The sequence below is a fragment of the Pseudophryne corroboree genome, chromosome 3 (genome assembly GCF_028390025.1).
Source record: "Pseudophryne corroboree isolate aPseCor3 chromosome 3, aPseCor3.hap2, whole genome shotgun sequence".
Lineage (NCBI taxonomy): Eukaryota > Metazoa > Chordata > Amphibia > Anura > Myobatrachidae > Pseudophryne > Pseudophryne corroboree.
Window position 1 is genome coordinate 565,514,016 of NC_086446.1, and position 19,614 is coordinate 565,533,629.

A 19,614-nucleotide genomic window follows, 5' to 3' on the forward strand; every position below is an offset into this window, starting at 1 on the left:
TTAACAGATTTTGGACACAGCAAGCCTGCCGTAGAATACGCATGCTGCATAGTGAACCTAATCCAGCGAGAAATCGTCTGCTTAGAAGCAGGACACCCAATCTTGTTGGGATCATAAAGGACCAACAGAGAGTCCAACTTTCTGTGACGCGAAGTCCTCTTCACATAAATCTTCAAAGCTCTCACAACATCCAAGGACTTTGAGGTAATTGAGGAGTCAGTAGCCACTGGCACAACAATAGGTGGGTTGATATGAAAAGCCAACACAACCTTTGGAAGAAACTGCTGTCGCGTCCTGAGCTCAGCTCTATCTTCATGGAAAATCAAGTAGGGGATCTTGCAGTACAATGCCCCCAATTCTGACACACGCCTAGCAGAAGCTAATGCCAACAGTGTGACCGCCTTCCAAGTGAGAAACTTGACCTCAACCTCCTGTAGAGGCTCGAACCAATCAGATTGCAGGAACTGCAACGCCACGTTAAGATCCCAAGGTGCCGTAGGAGGCACAAAGGGAGGCTGGATGTGCAACGCCCCTCTCAAGAAAGCCTGAACCTCAGGGAGGGCAGCCAACTGTTTCTGGAAGAAAATGGACAAGGGCGAAATCTGGACTTTTATGGAGCCCAAACGTAGGCCCACATCCACACCTGCCCGCAGGAAGAGGAGAAACTGCCCAAGTTGAAACTCCACTGTAGGAAACTTCTTGGATTCACACCAAGACACATACTTTTTCCAAATGCGATTGTAATGTTTAGACGTTACTCCTTTCCTAGCCTGTATCGGGGTAGGAATATCTTTTGATGGAATGCCTTTCTGAGCTAAGAGCTGGCAATCAACCTCCATGCCGTCAAACGTAGCCGTGTTAAGTCTTGATAAGCGAACGGCCCCTGTTGCAGAAGGTCCTCTCGAAGAGGAAGAGGCCGCGGATCTTCCAGCAGTAACTCCAGAAGATCCGCATACCAAGCTCGTCTTGGCCAGTCCGGAGCAATGAGGATCGCCTGAACTCTTGTTCTTTTTATAAGTTTTAGAATCTTTGGGATGAGTGGAAGAGGAGGAAACACATACACAGACTGGAAGATCCACGGAGTTACAAGTGCATCCACCGCCACTGCCTGTGGGTCTCTCGACCTAGAACAGTACCTGCGAAGCTTCTTGTTGAGGCGGGAGGCCATCATGTCTATTTGAGGTACGCCCCAAAGACTTGTCACCTCTGCAAACACCTCGGGGTGGAGTCCCCACTCTCCAGGATGGAGGTTGTGTCTGCTGAGGAAGTCCGCTTCCCAGTTGTCCACTCCCAAAATGAAGATTGCTGACAACGCCATCACGTGCTTTTCTGCCCAGAGGAGAATCTTTGTTACCTCTGCCATTGCAGCTCTGCTCTTCGTTCCGCCTTGTCGGTTTATGTAGGCCACCGTCGTTACATTGTCCGACTGCACCTAAATGGCCTGATCTTGCAGAAGATGTGCTGCTTGTAGAAGGCCATTGTACACGGCTCTTAGTTGACCACCTTCCTTGGAAGTTTTCCCCTTGGGTGACCGCGCCCTAACCTCTGAGACTTGCATCCGTGGTTAGAAGGATCCAGTTCTGAATCCCGAACCTGCGGCCCTCGAGAAGGTGAGATATTTGCAGCCACCATAGGAGCGAAATCCTGGCTTTTGGCAACAAACGTATCCTCTGGTGCATGTGCAGGTGAGATCCCGACCACTTGTCCAGGAGATCCAGTTGGAAGGACCGTGCATGAAATCTTCCGTACTGTAGAACCTCGTAGGAGGCAACCATCTTCCCCAGAAGGCGAATGCACTGATGAACCGATACACGGGCAGGCTTCAAGACATCCCAGACAATTGTATCGCCAATGCTTTCTCCACCGGTAGAAATACCCTCTGCACTTCCGTGTTGAGGATCATCCCTAGGAAAGACTATCTCCTTGTCAGCTCTAAATGTGACTTCGGAAGATAGGATCCATCCATGATCCCTGAGCAGTCGAGTTGTGAGAACAATGGACTGCAACGTTGTCTTCCTGGACGATGCTTTTATCAGCAGGTCGTCCAGATATGGAATTATGTTCACTCCCTGCTTGTGGAGCAGGAGCATCATCTCTGCCATTACCTTGGTGAACACCCTCGGTGCCGTGGATAGGCCGAATGGCAGCGCCTGGAACTGATAGTGACAGTCCAACAGTGCAAACCTGAGATAAGCCTGGTGCGGCAGCCAAATTGGAATGTGAAGGTATGCATCCTTGATATCTAGGGATGCCAGGAATTCCCCCTCCTCCAGACCTGAGATCACCACTCTCAGAGATTCCAACTTGAGCTTGAATTCCCTCAAATATGGATTTAACGATTTGAGGTTCAATATTGGTCTGACCAAACCGTCCGGTTTCGGCACCACAAATAGGTTTGAGTAGTAACCCTTGTTTACCAGATGAGATGGAACTGGAACAATGACATTTGCCTTTTCCAATTTTTGAATGGCTTCCTGCAGGATAGCCCTTTCTGTCAGCAAAGCTGGTAAGCCTGATTTGAAAAATCTGTGAGGTTAAGTTCTTGAAACTCCAGTCTGTACCCCTGGGATACAATATCTTGCACCCAGAGGTCCAGGCCTGAGGACACCCAGACCTGACTGAAATTCCGTAGACGAGCTCCCACCTGCCCGATCTCCAGGCTGGGAGGTCCACAGTCATGCTGAGGATTTTGAGGAAACAGAACCCGGCTTCTGTTCCTGGGAACCTGTCTGTGCAGGTTTTCTGGATTTTCCCCGACCATCTCTGAAGAAGATGGAAGAGGCTTTGGACTTCTTAACCTTTACGGTCCGAAAGGACTGCATTGTAGACGTAGAAAAAACTTCCACTGCTTCAGGGTGGCTGAGGGAAGAAAAGTTGACTTACCCACAGTTGCCATGAAAATACACGCATCCAAAGCTTCCCCAAATAGAGCCTGACCTGTGTAGGGTAGGTTCTCCACACTCTTCTTGGATTCTGCATCTGCAGACCAGTGGCGCAGCCAGAGTCCCCTGCGTGCCGCAACAGCAATGGAAGACGTCCATGCATTCAGATGACCAAGGTCCTTCATGGCCTCCACCATGAAACCTGCAGAATCCTGTATGTGACGTAAAAACATTTCAATGTCACTTCTATCCATAGTATCTAAATCCTCTAGTAATGTGCCTGACCACTTTACTATGGCTTTAGAAATCCATGCACAAGCGATGGTGAAGCAGTGTATATGGATTTGAGCGTAGTCTCAATCTTGCCGTCTGCCGGCTCTTTCAAAGCGGTAGACCCAGGGACAGGTAACACCACCATTTTAGACAATCTAGATACAGAAGCGTCTACAATAGGGAAGTTTTCCCACTTTTTCCTGTCCTCTTCAGGAAAAGGAAAAGCAACAAGAACTCTCTTTGGGATCTGGAATTTTTTCTTCAGATTTTCCCAGGATTTTTCAAATAATGCGTTTAATTCCTTAGATGCAGGGAAGGTAAGGGAGGCAGGCTTTCTTATTGTCAGTAAAGTAAGCTTCCTAGACCTGTTCAGGTACCCTGTCAGGAATGTGTAAAACGTCCCGAATGGCCTCAATCATGAGCTGCACCCCCTTAACAAGGGATGCCTCCCCCCTCAGTATAGCTACATCACCGTCTCCCATGTCAGAGTCGGTATCCGTGTCCCCCTGCATTATCTGGGCAAGAGCACGCTTTTGTGGGCATATACCAGGGGATTTTGAGGAGGTAGTGGGAGTAGAACACGACAAAACCTCTACAGATTTTTTCAAAACCTGTGTTTCAGTCTCATAATGAGCTATCCTAGATGAAATCTGGGATATCATTCCCTTAATAGAAGCCAACCACTGGGGTTCAGATTCAGAAGGCTGAGACAGTATATTGGATTTCTGAGTACATGGAATAGACTCCTCTGGGGAAGATACATAATCTGCAGCACAAGACGCAGAGCCCCTAGACATGGTAATGTGTGATATATATCACACAAACACACACACACACACAGGAAAATGTCAGACACAGTTTCCCCCTCAAGTACCTTCAGAGAGAGACAGAGTTCAGGAGCCAGCACACACAGCGCCCCAGTAGGCAGTTATATAATAAAAGCCTGGCGCTGACTGAGTAACCTTAATAGACTACCCAGTTTATAATGTGATTAAAACACTCTCCCCCCCCCCCCCCCCCCCCCACCCCTTCTAAAAACCCCTGGTACCGCACAGGATAGCTGGAGTTATGTGGAGGGTCAGCACTCCCTGTCAGCATCTCTGTGTGTGATCTGCAGGGAGAAAATGGCGCTGGTGAGTGCTGTGTCCGCTCTGAGAAGCTCCGCCCCCTGTAATGGCTCGTCTTCCCGCTCTGTTGAGATTATACTGGCCTGAGGTAAAATACTTGCTAGCAGCAGTACACAGTCCCTGATAGCCAATTCTTTTTTTTTTTTTTTAGCAAGTAGTTTTTTATTGAGTTTTGCAACAGACAAATATTACAAGAAACAAACAAGAACAGTAACTGTAAGAATTGCCATCAATAAACAGACATTTTGAATTCAAATTTGAGTGTGTGTGTTGATATATCATATATAGATATCTTTAGAATAAATGATGAAGTTAATAACTTATGTGCACAGCATAGGTCTGCCCAGCCTGGAGCTACACCAGCGATCCCACTTCTCCATAAACTGAGAAGTAGATCGGTGTATTCTATACATGTGTCTCTCATGTCTGGCCACATCGTTCACCAACGCTCTCCATTGGTCCACCTTAGGTAGATCAGCTGAAAACCAAACCCTCGCTATAACAACTTTTGCCAAAGTAGTGAGACATAGGACATATTTATATACCATGAAAGAGTGTGTTTCCTCAAGGTCCAGCCCAAACATACATATACCAGGATCCAATACAGGAAGGGAAGGAGCTGTCATATTTATATCGTACCACACCTCTTTCCAAAAAAGGGAAACTACAGGACAATCCCATAGTAAGTGCCAGAACCCAGCATCAACAGCCTGGCATTTGGGGCAGAAAGAGTTATCCCGAAGACCAGCCCTTTGCATAGATACTGGAGTGCGATATACTATGTAATATATAAAAAAAGACCTGCTTATATCTTATACACGGTGTAGTATATTTAAGGGATCCAAGAATTTGGAGCCATTGTTCATGGGATAAAGGTCACAGATCTGTTCCCCACTTAGAACGAAGACCATTCAGTTGATCCGGGCCGAATCTATCGTTTAAGACAGTGTACAAGGTAGATATATTCCCCCTTTGATTAAGAGTAGTGAGCAACGTTTTAATGGGTGAATCTGAAACCATTAGCAGGCCATGAGGAAATTGGGCCTGTACAGCATGTCTAAGCTGGAAATACCGAAATAGAGCAGTATTAGGTACATCAAATTCGTCTTTCAATTGTTGAAAAGATTTGAATACTCCTTCATGATATAGTTGACACACAGATATTACACCCTTAATAATCCATATATTATCAAATGATAACTTACACAGCTCAGGGTATGTGCTATTGAACCACAGCAGAGCACAGGTATCATGACCTGACCATTCATAAAAAGTGTGCGCATAACGCCAGATTAACAAAGCCTGACGCAACAGGGGAGGTAGACCAGAAGCCGAATGGCCAGAGAGGAGAAGTTGAAGAGGAGAAAGAGAGAAAACAGGAGAACACTCCATCCGCTCAGCCAGAAATCCCACCAGGGTTGAGTCCACAGATTCCCCAGTCCACCCAGTTAATGAGACAGCTGTGCCGCCACATAATAAAGTCTTAGGTTAGGAAGACTCACGCCCCCTGAAAGTTGTGATCTACATAGCGTCTTAATAGAAACTCGTGCTGGCCTATTGCCCCAAATAAATGACGACAGAACTCCCTCAATAACAGTGAAAATCTTTTTCGGGAGATAAACTGGAGAATTGTGTAAGGCATATAAAAACTTAGGCTGCATCACCATTTTAAATAAGTTAACCCAGCCCAGGACAGACAGTGGTAATTTTTTCCAAATATGAGCCCTTTCTTTAAAGGTTACCAATATGGGGTCAATATTTTGGGTCACATAACCGGTAGCCTTAGGTGTGATCCAAATACCTAGGTATTTGAACCGCAATGTCCATTGTAAGGGGTGTGCCTCCAGTGTATCCTCAGGAAGAAGACCGGAAATAGGAAGAATATGTGACTTATCCCAATTGATCAATAGATCCGAAAAACGCCAAAGCCAACCACTACCTGTAGCACAGTTTGTAAGGAATCCGCAGAGTCTTGCAGAAAAAGGAGCATATCATCTGCATATAGAGCTACTACATCCACATCACCCCCAACCTCAATACCCTTAATCCTTCTATTAGTATGTAGCAGGCCAGCCAATGGTTCTATAGCTATTGCAAATAGCGCAGGGGATATGGGGCAACCCTGACGAGTGCCCCTCTCCAATGCAAAGGCCTCCGAGGTGACTGTCACACTGGCCATGGGCGAGGAATACAATATCTGGAGAAATCGAATGAATCGAGGGCCAAAAGCAAATTTCTCAAGCACCCCCCACAAATATGTCCACACCACTGAATCGAATGCTTTGGCCACGTCAAGAGACACCACCACCGCATCAGACTCCACCAAATCATGTCTCTGCAGGCGACAAAACAGTCTACGCAAAGTTTGAGCAGTGGATTTACCTGGCATAAACCCTGTCTGATCGGGGTGAATTATTGATGTGATAACCAAATTTAGTCTAGTTGCCAAAATCTTTGCCAGTATATTGACATCTGTGTTTAGAAGGGAAATGGGTCGGTAACACTCTGGCAATTGTTTTTTTCCCCCCGGTTTTAGTAAAACAATTATATTGGCCTCAGCCATAGAATGTGGGAGGGTCCCACCTTCAAACAATAGATCGAATAATTGCAAAAGATAGGGGGCAAAAAATCTACTATATTTTTTATAGACCTCACCCGGAAGTCCATTACATCCAGGAGCCTTAGATGCCGGAAAAGACAGGACGCAAGCCTCCACCTGCTCCAACGTAAATGGTGCATCCAAGGCCTCAGAATCTTCCCGAGACAGACAGGGTAAATCAAGTTGAGCCAAATATTCCCGTAGTTGGTCACTGGAATAAGAGGCCCGGGAGGCATATAACGAGGAATAATAACTGCGAAACGTCTCCGTCATTTCAGATCCAGAATAACATAATTGGGCACATTGAATTACATTTCTATTGAATTCAGTCCGAGCCAGAAAAGCCAAATAACTGCCTTTCATCTCGGCCTGAAAATAGCGTTCATGTCCTGAAAAAAGGAGTCTACGCTTGGACTTCTCAAATAAGTAATCAGACCACTCTCTCTGCGCTTCACGCCACAGTATCCTATCAGATTGCTGGTGGGTAGTGACGTATTGGGATTCTAATTGCTGACATAGGGTCTCCAAACGCATCTCCTCCTTTTTACTGAATAATTTGACTTCAGAGATTCGTTTTATAAAGGAGCCTCGCATAAACACCTTGAAAGCATCATGTTTAAGTGCCGAATCAGTATACGGTAAATGATCAATCTGGAACCCCTCCAGGCAGCAATCAGATCTGCACCCTCCCCTAATAAAGTTAGCCAAAAGGGATTAAGTCTCCACATTTTTGCACCCCGCTCCCAACCAACATTTACTATGAGGTAGACAGGAGAGTGGTCCGATATACCCATAGGAAGGTAGTCCACCGCCACTACATCAGGGGACAGATCAGGAGAAATCAAAATCAGATCTATACGGGAGAAAGTATGATAAGTAGCGGAGTGGCAGGAAAACTGACTAGCCGTAGCATTGTGATTTCTCCAAATATCCACCAGTCCCAACTCCTCTACCAATCGTGCAAACGGAGTAGAAGACACCGAATGGGGGGTAGATGTAATCGATTCCCTCCATCTGTCTAAGGTTTGATCCATCACATTGTTGAAATCTCCTAAACAAATTACAGGGGTTACGGGGGATTGGGCAATAAATCGGGCAGCGTGACGGAGAACCTCATTATTATAAGGCGGGGGGGACATAAACAGCCAGCACATGAAACAGTCTACGATTGATATAGGCACGTAGAAAAACATATCTACCATATTGATCTATTTCACAGACGTCTAGATGAAATTGTAGCTTTCCTAACCAGCACAGACACACCTCTAGCATTACCGGAGAAAGTGGAATGGTACACATGACTAATCCAGGGTTTCTTGAGCACCAACACCTTACTTCCAAATAAATGGGTTTCTGAGAGACATATTATATCTGCCTGGTATTTTTTAACTTGTGTCAGGACTAGGGATCTTTTAATCTTTTCATTCAATCCCCTGACATTACAGCTGAGCAGACGGAGCCCCTCAGAGACAGCAGTCACAGAAATCACATGGGAAAAGGGTAACAGGATACAGTAGAGAGACAGGTATTAAAACACGGCAGTATAGTATAGTAAGGCTGTGCAAACACTGAACAGGGACAACCGGTCTCATGTCCCTTGAAACACAGGAAACCAGAACGATATCAACCACATATAATGTAGTATAGTAGAACACACACAAACAAAAAATGACGCTTGAAAAAAAAAAAAAAAAACTAACCCCACCCACACCCACCCTGTATCACCTCGTGAACCTAAGGTATACCTGGATCCCATAACACCCACCAAATCAACAAAACTAAGGGATAGGGGACTAACCAAAAAAAAACAAAACCCTACACTATATTCAGCAAGGACTCTCCACAGATTGCAAATAAGAGTAGTACCCTGACCTAGAATGAACACAGTAAATAACGAACCTCAGCACATAAGATGTATCAGTAGGCTGCCGAACACCGCCATCTTAGAGATGTTTCACATATACTCACAATAAAGTCAGAGTAATACAAACATATTACATAAGCAAAGGCAGCAGAAAAAGGAGTAATAAAACCCACAACACTACAATATCATATCAACGAGGAGCACTAGGCTGTCGCTCCAGCCAGTCACCAGCATCACGCGGAGAAGAAAAAAAAACAGGATTTTGATACCTACCGGTAAATCCTTTTCTCCTAGTCTGTAAAGGATGCTGGGGACGACATCAAGACCATGGGGTATAGACGGGATCCGCAGGAGACATGGGCACTCCAAAGACTTTTCATTGGGTGTGAACTGGCTCCTCCCTCTATGCCCCTCCTCCAGACCTCAGTTGTAGGAACTGTGCCCAGGGAGACTGACATTTCGAGGAAAGGAATTACTTAACTAGTGGTGAGATATCTACCAACTCACACCCTCAACCATGCCGCACACATGGCCTTCAACATAACACATGCCAGCAGGCATGAACCAATTGCAGCAACATGCTAAACTAAAAAAAACAACGTGTGTAACTGTAATAACTAAACTGCAGGTAAAATACGCACTGGGACGGGCGCCCAGCATCCTCTACGGACTAGGAGAAAAGGATTTACCGGTAGGTATCAAAATCCTGTTTTCTCATACGTCCTAGAGGATGCTGGGGACGACATCAAGACCATGGGGTCTAAACCAAAGCTCCAGTACGGGCGGGAGAGTACGGATGACCCTGCAGCACCGATTGACCAAACTTTAGGTCCTCATCGGCCAAGGTGTCAAACTTGTAGAACTTAGCAAATGTGTTTGACCCTGACCAAGTAGCTGCTCGGCAGCCGCCCAGGATGAGCCCACCTTCCTAGTGGAGTGGGCCTTTACCGACGTCGGTAACGGCAATCCAGCCGTAGTATGAGCTTGCTGAATCGTATTTCTAATCCAATGTGCAATAGTCTGCTTGGAAGCAGGACAGCCAATCTTGTTGTGATCATACAGGACAAACAGAGCCTCTGTTTTCCGTATACGAACTGTTCTAGCAACATAGATTTTCAAAGCTCTAACCACATCTAGAAACTTTGAATTAGTGAATGTGTCAGTAACTACTGGCACCACAATAGGTTGGTTTATGTGAAAAGCAGAAACCACCTTTGGCAGAAAATGTTGGCGAGTTCGCAACTCTGCCCTATCTTCATGGAAAATCAGGTAAGGGCTCTTGTGAGACAAGGCCCCCAATTCAGACACCCGCCTTGCGGATGCCAATGCCAAAAGCATCACCACTTTCCAAGTGAGAAACTTCAACTCTATCTTTTGTAGAGGCTCAAACCAATCCGATTGAAGGAACTGCAATACCACGTTAAGGTCCCATGGTGCCACTGGAGGCACGAATGGAGGCTGGATGTGCAGAACCCCTTTCACGAAGGTCTGAACCTCTGGAAGAGAGGCCAATTGTTTTTGGAAGAACACTGACCAGGACGAAATCTGGACCTTGATTGATCCCAATCGTAGGCCCGTCTCCACACCATCCTGCAAAAAATGGAGAAAACATCCTAAGTGAAACTCTTCCGTAGGAGCTTTCTTGGATTCACACCAAGACACATTTTCTCCAAATACGGTGGTAATGTTTTGATGTTACTCCCTTTCTGGCCTGAATAAGGGTGGGGATGACTTCCTTAGGAATACCCTTCCTGGCTAGGATACGGCGCTCAACAGCCATGCCGTCAAACGTAGCCGCGGTAAGTCTTGGTACACACACGGCCCCTGCTGCAGCAGGTCCTCCCGAGGAGGAAGAGGCCGAGGATCTCCTATGAGTAACTGCTGAAGATCTGGGTACCAAGCCCTTCTTGGCCAGTCTGGGGCAATGAAGATTGCTCGAACCCTTGTCTTTCTTATGATCCCGAGTACTTTTGGGATCAGCGGAAGTGGAGGGAAAACATACACTGACGGAAACACCCACTGGGTCACCAGTGCATCCACTGCTACTGCTTGAGGGTCTCTCAACTTGGAACAGTATCTCTGAAGCTTCTTATTGAGACGAGACGCCATCATGTCTATTTGAGGAACTCCCCAAAGACTTGTCACCTCTGCGAAGACTTCTTGGTGGAGGCCCCACTCTCCTGGATGGAGATTATGTCTGCTGAGGAAGTCTACTTCCCAGTTGTCTACTCCCAGAATGAATATTGCCGACAGAGCTTGTAGATGTTTTTCTGCCCAGCGGAAGATTTTTGTCGCCTCTGCCATTGCCGCTCTGCTTTTCGTTCCGCCCTGCCTGTTTATGTATGCGACTGCTGTTACATTGTCCGCCTGGATCTGCACGGGACGGTCTTGAAGAAGATGTACCACTTGTTGAAGGCCATTGTAAAAGGCTCTTAGCTCCAGAACGTTTATGTGAAGGCAGGCTTCCTGTTGTGACCAACGTCCCTGGAAGTTTTCTCCCTGAGAGACTGCTCCCCAGCCTCGGAGACTTGCATCTGTGGTTACTAGGACCCAGTCCTGAATCCCGAACTCTGCAAACGCTGGTAGCACAAGGAATGTTCCACTGAGTGATACTCTGCAAACGCTGGAAGCACAAGGAATGTTCCACTGAGAGATACTCTGCAAACGCTGGTACACAGGAGACGTTCAGTTTAGAGAACTCACTGAACGCTGCTAGCACTGGTGATCATAGAAGAGACGATACTCAGGCGCCGGAGCTCTGCACGGCGTCTTCCTTTGAACTTCCCGCTCTCTCCCAATTGGCGGAAGGGGCCGATGACGTCACTCGCCCATACGCTCCCGTGAACGCCAGGCGCAATGGCGGCGCCCACACCCCGGGAACCCGCCGGAGGCAGCGCCAGCAAGACGCAACAACCCGGCGTCCACCGGGGGCGGCGTCCACCGGGGGCGGCGACCGCCGGGAGACCCAGCGCACCCGGAGCGGCAAGCGCGGCAGCCGTGAGTGTGACAGAGACGAGATGCCATCATGTCTACTTGAGGAACTCCCCAAAGACTTGTCACCTCTGCGAAGACTTCTTGGTGGAGGCCCCACTCTCCTGGATGGAGATCGTGTCTGCTGAGGAAGTCTGCTTCCCAGTTGTCTACTCCCGGAATGAAAATTGCCGACAGAGCCTTTACAGGTCTTTCTGCCCAGAGGAGGATTTTGGTCACCTCTGCCATTGCCGCTCTGCTTTTCGTTCCGCCCTGCCTGTTTATGTACGCGACTGCTGTTACATTGTCCGACTGGATCTGCACGGAATGATCTTGAAGAAAATGTACCACTTGTTGAAGGCCGTTGTAAATGGCTCTCAATTCCAGCACGTTTATATGAAGGCAGGCTACCTGACTTGACCATTTTCCTTGGAAGCTTTCCCCCTGAGTGACAGCTCCCCAGCCTCGGAGACTTGCATCCGTGGTTACCAGGACCCAGTCCTGAATCCTGAACCTGCGTCCCTCTAGTAGGTGAGAACTGTGTAGCCACCACAGGAGCGAAATCCTGGCTTTTGACGACAGGATTATCTTCCGGTGTATGTGTAGGTGGGATCCTGACCACTTGTCCAACAGGTCCCACTAGAATACTCTGGCATGGAACCTGCCAAACTGTATGGCCTCGTAGGCTGCCACCATCTTCCCCAACAACCGAATGCACTGATGGATCGACACACTTGATGGTTTCAATATCTGTTTTACCATTTTCTGGATTTCCAGAGCCTTTTCCAGCGGAAGAAATACTCTCTGAACTTCTGTGTCCAGAATCATCCCGAGGAAAGATAACCGTCGGTTCCAAATGTGACTTTGGGTAATTTATGATCCACCCGTGTTGTTGGAGTATTGACAGGGAGAGGGATATGTTTTGTAATAACTGCTCCCTGGATCTCGCCTTTATCAGGAGGTCGTCCAGATAAGGGATTATATTGACTCCTTTCTGACAAAGGAGGACCATCATCTCCGCCATCACCTTGGTGAATACCCTCGGCGCCGTGGAGAGACCGAAAGTTGACGTCTGGAATTGGTAATGGCAATCCTGAACCGCGAATCTCAGATAAGCCTGGTGAGGAGGATAAATGGGAACATGCAGGTAAGCATCCTTTAGGTCCACTGACACTAAGTAATCCCCCTCCTCCAGGCTGGCAATCACCGCCCGAAGTGATTCCATCTTGAACTTGAACCTTTTCAGGAAGAAATTCAGATCTTTTAGATTTAGGATCGGTCTGATCGAGCCGTCCGGCTTCGGAACAACAAAGAGGCTTGAATAAAAACCCCGCCCTTGTTGTGACAATGGTACCAGGACTATAACCTGGTCTTGACATAATTTTGGATTGCCGCTGTTACTGCTTCTCTCTCTGGCGGAGAAGCTGGCAAGGTCGATTTGAAAAATCGTCATGGGGGAACGTCTTGAAACTCTAGTTTGTATCCCTGGGATACTATTTGCAACACCCAGGGATCCAAGCCAGACAGAATATAATCCTGGCTAAAGAGTTTGAGATGTGCCCCCACCCGAGCGGCCTCCCGCAAGGGAGTTCCAGCGTCATGTTGGGGATTTGGCAGAATTAGGGGTAGACTTCTGCTCTTGGGAACCTGGAGCCGGTGTGGGCTTCTTTCCCCTTCCCCTACCTGCAAAGAAGGGGGAACCTCTCGCCTTTTTGTATTTATTGGGCCGAAAGTACTGCATTTGCGGGTGATAGGTCTTTTTTGCCGGTGCAGGCGCAGAGGGCAAAAATGTTGACTTACCTGCGGTAACCGCCGAGACTATTGCATCCAGGCCATCGCCAAATAAGGCCTCACCTTTATATGGGAGAGCCTCCATGTTTCTTTTGGAATCTGCATCCGCGTTCCACTGGCGAATCCATAACGCCCGCCTAGCCGATACTGCCATGGTAGCGGCTTGTGAACTCAAGAGTCCAATATCGGCAGCGTCCTTGATATTCCCTAACTTAAGGAGTATCTCATCTTTATCAATCGTGTCAATTTCTGATGACACACTTTCTGACCATTTTTCAATAGCGCGACTCACCTATGCGCAGGCAATAGTGGGCCTGAGCAGTGTACCATTGGTAACATAAATGGATTTCAAGGTCGTTTCCATTTTGCGGTCTGCCGGCTCTTTAAGAGAAGCCGGTCTAGGAGCAGGGAGAATTACCTTCTTTGTCAACCTGGAAAGTGCACTGTCTAACACAGGGGGTGACTCCCATTTTTTCCTGTCTTCAACCAGGAAAGGATAAGCTATGTGAATCCTTTTGGGAATACAATTTTTTTTTTTATCAGGAGTCACCCACATCCCTTCAAACAGAGCATTTAGTTTGTGTGAAGGAGGGAACGTGACTTTGGATTTCTTTTCCTTACATAAATAAGCTTTTCTCCTGAGGTACAGGAGTGCTTTCTGTAACCTCCAACATGTCCCTTATAGCCACAATCATATATTGTATACTTTTTGCCAATTTATGATCTATCTGTCTGGATTCACTATTGTCGACACAAGAATCAGAATCCGTGTCTGTATCAGTGTTTACAACATTTGCAAATGGTCTCTTATGTGACCCAGATGGGCCGCCCGCATAAGGAATAACAGCATCCTGAAAAATCATATCTTCCACAGATTTTCTCCAGCATGCAGCCTTAGATTCAGACTTATCTAATCTACGGTTAATCAGATGCATACTGTCAAGTAGCTCTTTCACCCATGCAGGCTCTTGGTGTGCCGGTAGCGACTCCACATTACAACTCTGTGTCCCTAAAATGGCTTCCTCCGGGTAAGAACTCCCTGCCTCAGACCTGCCTCACACGTGTACACCACACTCACAGACACACTGGGACTTATTTTGGGGACAGACCCACAGTAAAATCTGTCAGAGGGACACAGGATAGGAGCAGCCAGTTCACAAACCCAGCGCCAGTATTGCCTGTGAACACAGTATGTCCACAGCCCAAAAGCGCTTTTAAATAGTAATATACACTATCAAATGCACCACAATCGCTTCGTGCCTCCCCCCCTTTATAGCACCCTGTACTTGTCAGAAGTGGAGGAGAGGACCAGCGTGTTCTCTGCAGCCTGAGGAGAGAAAATGGTGCTGAGTAGTGTGCAGTATCCATGACAATATTTATACTGGCGGGGGTAGGGCTGTGCCAGCGGCATCTTATGCCCCCTTTTAGCCAGTTTGAGGTATTTTTCTTGCTGCCCAGGGCGCCCCCCCTGCGCCCTGCAGTGCCTGTGTGTGTGGGCAGCAATGGCGCGCTGCGCTCCCGCCAGCCGTGCCGCACCTCAGCCGTCACTTACTTGATTGAAGAAGATCATTCTTCTCATACTCACCTGTCTTCTGACTACTGGCTCTGTGAGGGGGGTGACGGCGTGCTGTGGGAGTGAGCATCTAGACACGGCTAGCGTTCAGTTCCCTTCAGGAGCTAATGGTGTCCTGTCAGCCAGAAACAGAGCCATGACACTCTGAGGAAGTTGGTTTTGCTTCTGCCCCCTCAGTCCCACGAAGCAGGGAGTCTGATGCCAGCAGATCTCCCTGAAAATTAAAAACCTAACATAAGTCTTTCAGAGAAACTCAGTAGTGCTCCTCAGAGTGCATCCAGTCGACCTGGGCACATTTCTAAAACTGAGGTCTGGAGGAGGGGCATAGAGGGAGGAGCCAGTTCACACCCAATGAAAAGTCTTTGGGGTGCCCATGTCTCCTGCGGATCCCGTCTATACCACATGGTCTTGATGTCGTCCCCAGCATCCTCTAGGACGTATGAGAAAATGGGTTGTGTTGTTAAACACCACCCGTAACCTGGCTGGGAACAGCATAGAATACTATATATTACGATCCCGGAGTTGGCGTTTAATATGGAGAAATTGTGACCGACTCTTTTGCACCTCCAGGGCAAAATCTGGGAAGACCGATATATTGTGTCCATCAACTTGGATAGGGCCCTGTGTTCGAGCCAGGCGAAGAACAGCATCACGGTCTTTGAAGTGTAGGAAGCGTGCAATAAAAGTCCTTAGCTGTGACCGGCTCCTCCAGGCACATTTTCGAAACCGAGTCTGGTAGGAGGGGCATAGAGGGAGGAGCCAGCCCACACTATTAAACTTTGAAAGTGCCCATGGCTCCTAGTGGACCAGTCTATACCCCATGGCACTAATGTGGACCCCAGCATCCTCTAGGACATAAGAGAAATATATTATAGTGTGTGTGTGTGTGTGTGTGTGTGTGTGTGTGTGTGTGTGTGTCCACTAGCTTGTGACCCAGTGTAAGTGCTGTTCTGTTTTTTGCATGGACAAAATGCAAAACAAAAAAGACAACAGTGATAAAGAGAGATAAGAAGAAATCACTTACATTATCAATCTGAACCTTTAGTAATTTTATGATTTTTCTTTGTCCATTTACAATCTGTATATGGAAGTAGATCACAACCCTAGGAAACAGACAGCACTTGGAGTAAATGCCATTATCAATAAGATGATTATTTTCCAATTACTGTATTTGCAATATCACTTTACAATTTGACAGCATATACACTGTGGCCGAGATGAAATAGCCTGATAATTTGCGGTGACTTAAGTAATGTGTGTAGGGTTAGAAGCATACAAATCCCCAGCTTTCCGGCAGTTATTTTGCAGACCAGATTCTCCTAGTGAATACAACCTTGTGCAAACAGCTTATGGATGTTTGGGCAATATGGCAGGGGGACTTTATGAGTCTCCTTACTAAGGTGACTGGTAGCTCAATATTCGGGGGGGATTCCATGCTTTTTTTCCGCTCCTATTTTTACACAACTAGCTTAGGTTGTCAGTGGCACTGTGGTCAGCACTGCTGTTTCTCCCATTTTGACCTGGATGCTGCTATCTGTGGAGTTTATATGGTCTCCATGTTACAAGTGAATAAGGCAGGTCTGCATGTGTAAACGCCATTGCAGCTGTCAGGTTGTACCAATCAGCCTAATGTGTGTTCGGGAATAATGCATCCCCACTGATAAATATAAGGCTATAACAAATCAAATCTGAGTTCTGTGACCTGTATAAAAGCATTATACCATTATATGGTCAAAGAACTCCTACTATACTTAGATTTTACAGTTAAGAGTGAATTATCCCATATATTATCAATGTCAGACAGAGCATGTATTATAAATATCTATAAGTGTGGGATAATCTCTCTTTTAAAGTGTTTGCCTAAAGATAATGTAAATGCAGCAAAAAATATTTCAGATATGATCCACAATACAAAGCTTCTTAGAGATATAATAGAATAAGGATTTGTTTCATAAGGTCATCAATTCCGATAATTCCATCACCCAAGGTCAAGGTCTTACAGAAGGACTCCGGATGCTGCGTAGATGAAGAGTGTATTCTCCCAAAGGTAGTGATAAATCCAGCTGACCCAGCCTAGCTCAGGGTTTGTCACCTCCATCTTCTTGATATAGAGCTTCCCAGCTTCATACATAGTATTGAGAGAGCGGAATGGACCACACAAGTCTGAGGGCTTCACTCTGGAAACAGGGAAGACATAATGGTATAAGACATTATGGTAACGTAAGTGATGTGGAGTAAACCAAATACCAGTGTCGCCTGTGGTACCTTTCTCCCACTGGATAACAGCTAAGAAAGCGCCTGGTAGTATAAAGGACAAATTTCTTGGCCTTGCCACTTTAACATAAGCCGGACACTCACACACCAAAGGCCATGCCACAGATGATAATATATATACCATGCTATTCACAGTGGTCCCCGCATTTGGCCAGAAAGAGGAACAGTGACTCTTGGGAAACCTACTTGTCCAAAATTAAACACAAGTGGGATGTAGGCATTGTCCTGGTTTTTCCTCAGAAATGTCCAGTATACAAGTCTGTCAGGAGCCTCATATCACTACTATATGCTGTTGGGGACCACGCTGCCAGTCCTTGAATATATATTTGTTTTTAGAATTTTATAGAAATAACTTCGAGCTAGAATTTTCAGACAGTGTGCCATCTCAAAATCATTGCTTTATTTCATATCAGTAGTGATTGTTGAAACACTTGGTTGGAAGATCCTGCTCCTTCCACTATCAGTACGTGGTTTCCTGCTGGCAGCCACTGGGGGACAACGAGGTTCAAGATTTTGTCACTATCAAAGACTAGCATCAATTTGTACCAATCACTTATGCTTCCATATTGCTTCTTACATGCAGTGTTATCACATAAGTAACTTATCCATAAACACACAATTCTCTAAATCAGAAGTGTCCAATGATTTTTACATGGTAGTTTCAGTCCTCAGTGGGACAGGACTGGGGGCCAAAGTATTTTACCTCTGTATGTCATGTACCTTTAGAAAAAGGTAGAAACAAACGTAGGCGCATACGCCAACTCGGAGAATGCCAGATGAATAAAGTGTCATTTCAGGCATGGTTACACTTACACTATGTGGGTGTGGCTTTACTCAGAAATATAACAAAGCCAATGTGAAACTATATGCTCCCTCACTTACCCCCATGTGTGCTCCTCCATATCTAAGCAGAAAGGAGTCAGAGTACAGGCATTTCTGGCAGGACCCTGGGCTATCCCTGGGGGTATGCCCACTCCCCTCTCTTACAGCTTGGCTCCCACTAATTTACTAGCGCTGGACCAGGGGCGCATTTAGGGGTCAGGATGCCCCTAGTCACATTATTAGCCGCCACCCAACCCAATCACGTCACTGCCCCGTTCATTTCAGGGGCCAGTCTGGATGCCTTGAGACCACCAAAGCAGCTCCAACCTCACCCCCACTACCAGCTTCCACACCACAATTTGCTGCCCATTGTCCCTTTCCTGTCAGTAGCAAAATATATAAAAAAAAAAGAAAAAAGCAATTATGGAAAAGAAAAAAAAAAATCCCCTGGCCTCATCATTGTGTACCGCCCACCCGTAAGTGGCGCCACACGTGCCTAGTGGGAAATCCACCACTGCGCGTGACCATTATGGCACAGTGCAGGAATGCTGTGCTGTCACATTTCCTCTGTCTGTTCTCCCTCTCATTCCCAGAGCCTGGATCACTATGACACAGTGTAACATATTAGCCTAAAAACTTATCCTGATCAGCTCACAGACTGTTCATCAGTCAGCAAGGGATGCGGTTACATTGCCGGCAGTCAGGATACCGACGCCGGAATCCCGACCACTGACAATGCTGACAGCCAGAATCCCGGCTAAAAGGGGCCAATCCCACTTGTGGGTGTCCACGAATCTGTGGCGCGCGCGCCCCCCAGCCGGCATTCTGGCATACCATACCCAACCCGCCAGCACAGGGAAGGATGGGCAGGGTTAGGACAGAGGGTCCCTTCCTGGCAACATCATCTGATGGTTAAAATTAGATGATTTATTTGTTGCTTAAGTAGTTTTATTGATTTACCACAATATAGCTATAGCTGGTCTGCACTTCATACACCCTTGCTCTTGATAATGCCAGTGAACACATTTTCCCACCAGGCAGAGGTGCTACTTACGACCATACTGTGTAGGAGAGGAATACAGATGCCCCTAGGAAGGAGGGGAAGCAAAGCAGTGTGAGGAATGCAGTGCTCATATGTGATGCTCTCCAGGGCTTTCTTGGGGAGCGACAGTTCATCATCAGGCTGGCCTGAAAGATTAAAAAATGTATTCTATCATCTATACTATACTGATCTAACACACGTGTGGTATCTTGATAAGTCTAACACTGCCTGGTACATAATACTGCTTTATAAAGGATTCCCTCTATCAATACAAATATGTGTGTGTGTGTGTGTGTGTGTGTGTGTGTGTGTGTGTGTGGCTAGGTAAATGATGACGGCCTAAGTGAGCGATATCAAACGGGCAGAAGATCAACAGTAAAGGGACACATGTTTGCTT

The 19,614-nt window shown here is 46.7% G+C and overlaps 1 protein-coding gene across 1 annotated transcript in view; it reads right to left on the reverse strand.

The window, feature by feature from the left end:
- The window catches only part of TMC6 (transmembrane channel like 6), a 79,678-nt gene that overhangs the window by 3,567 nt on the left and 56,497 nt on the right, over positions 1-19,614 (reverse strand). The window contains exons 17-19 of the mRNA XM_063961290.1: positions 19,230-19,363; positions 17,080-17,256; positions 16,104-16,182 (exon numbers count right to left, since the gene is read on the reverse strand). Of these exons, the coding sequence (XP_063817360.1) occupies positions 16,104-16,182; positions 17,080-17,256; positions 19,230-19,363 (390 nt within the window). The remainder of the gene's footprint in view (positions 1-16,103; positions 16,183-17,079; positions 17,257-19,229; positions 19,364-19,614) is intronic.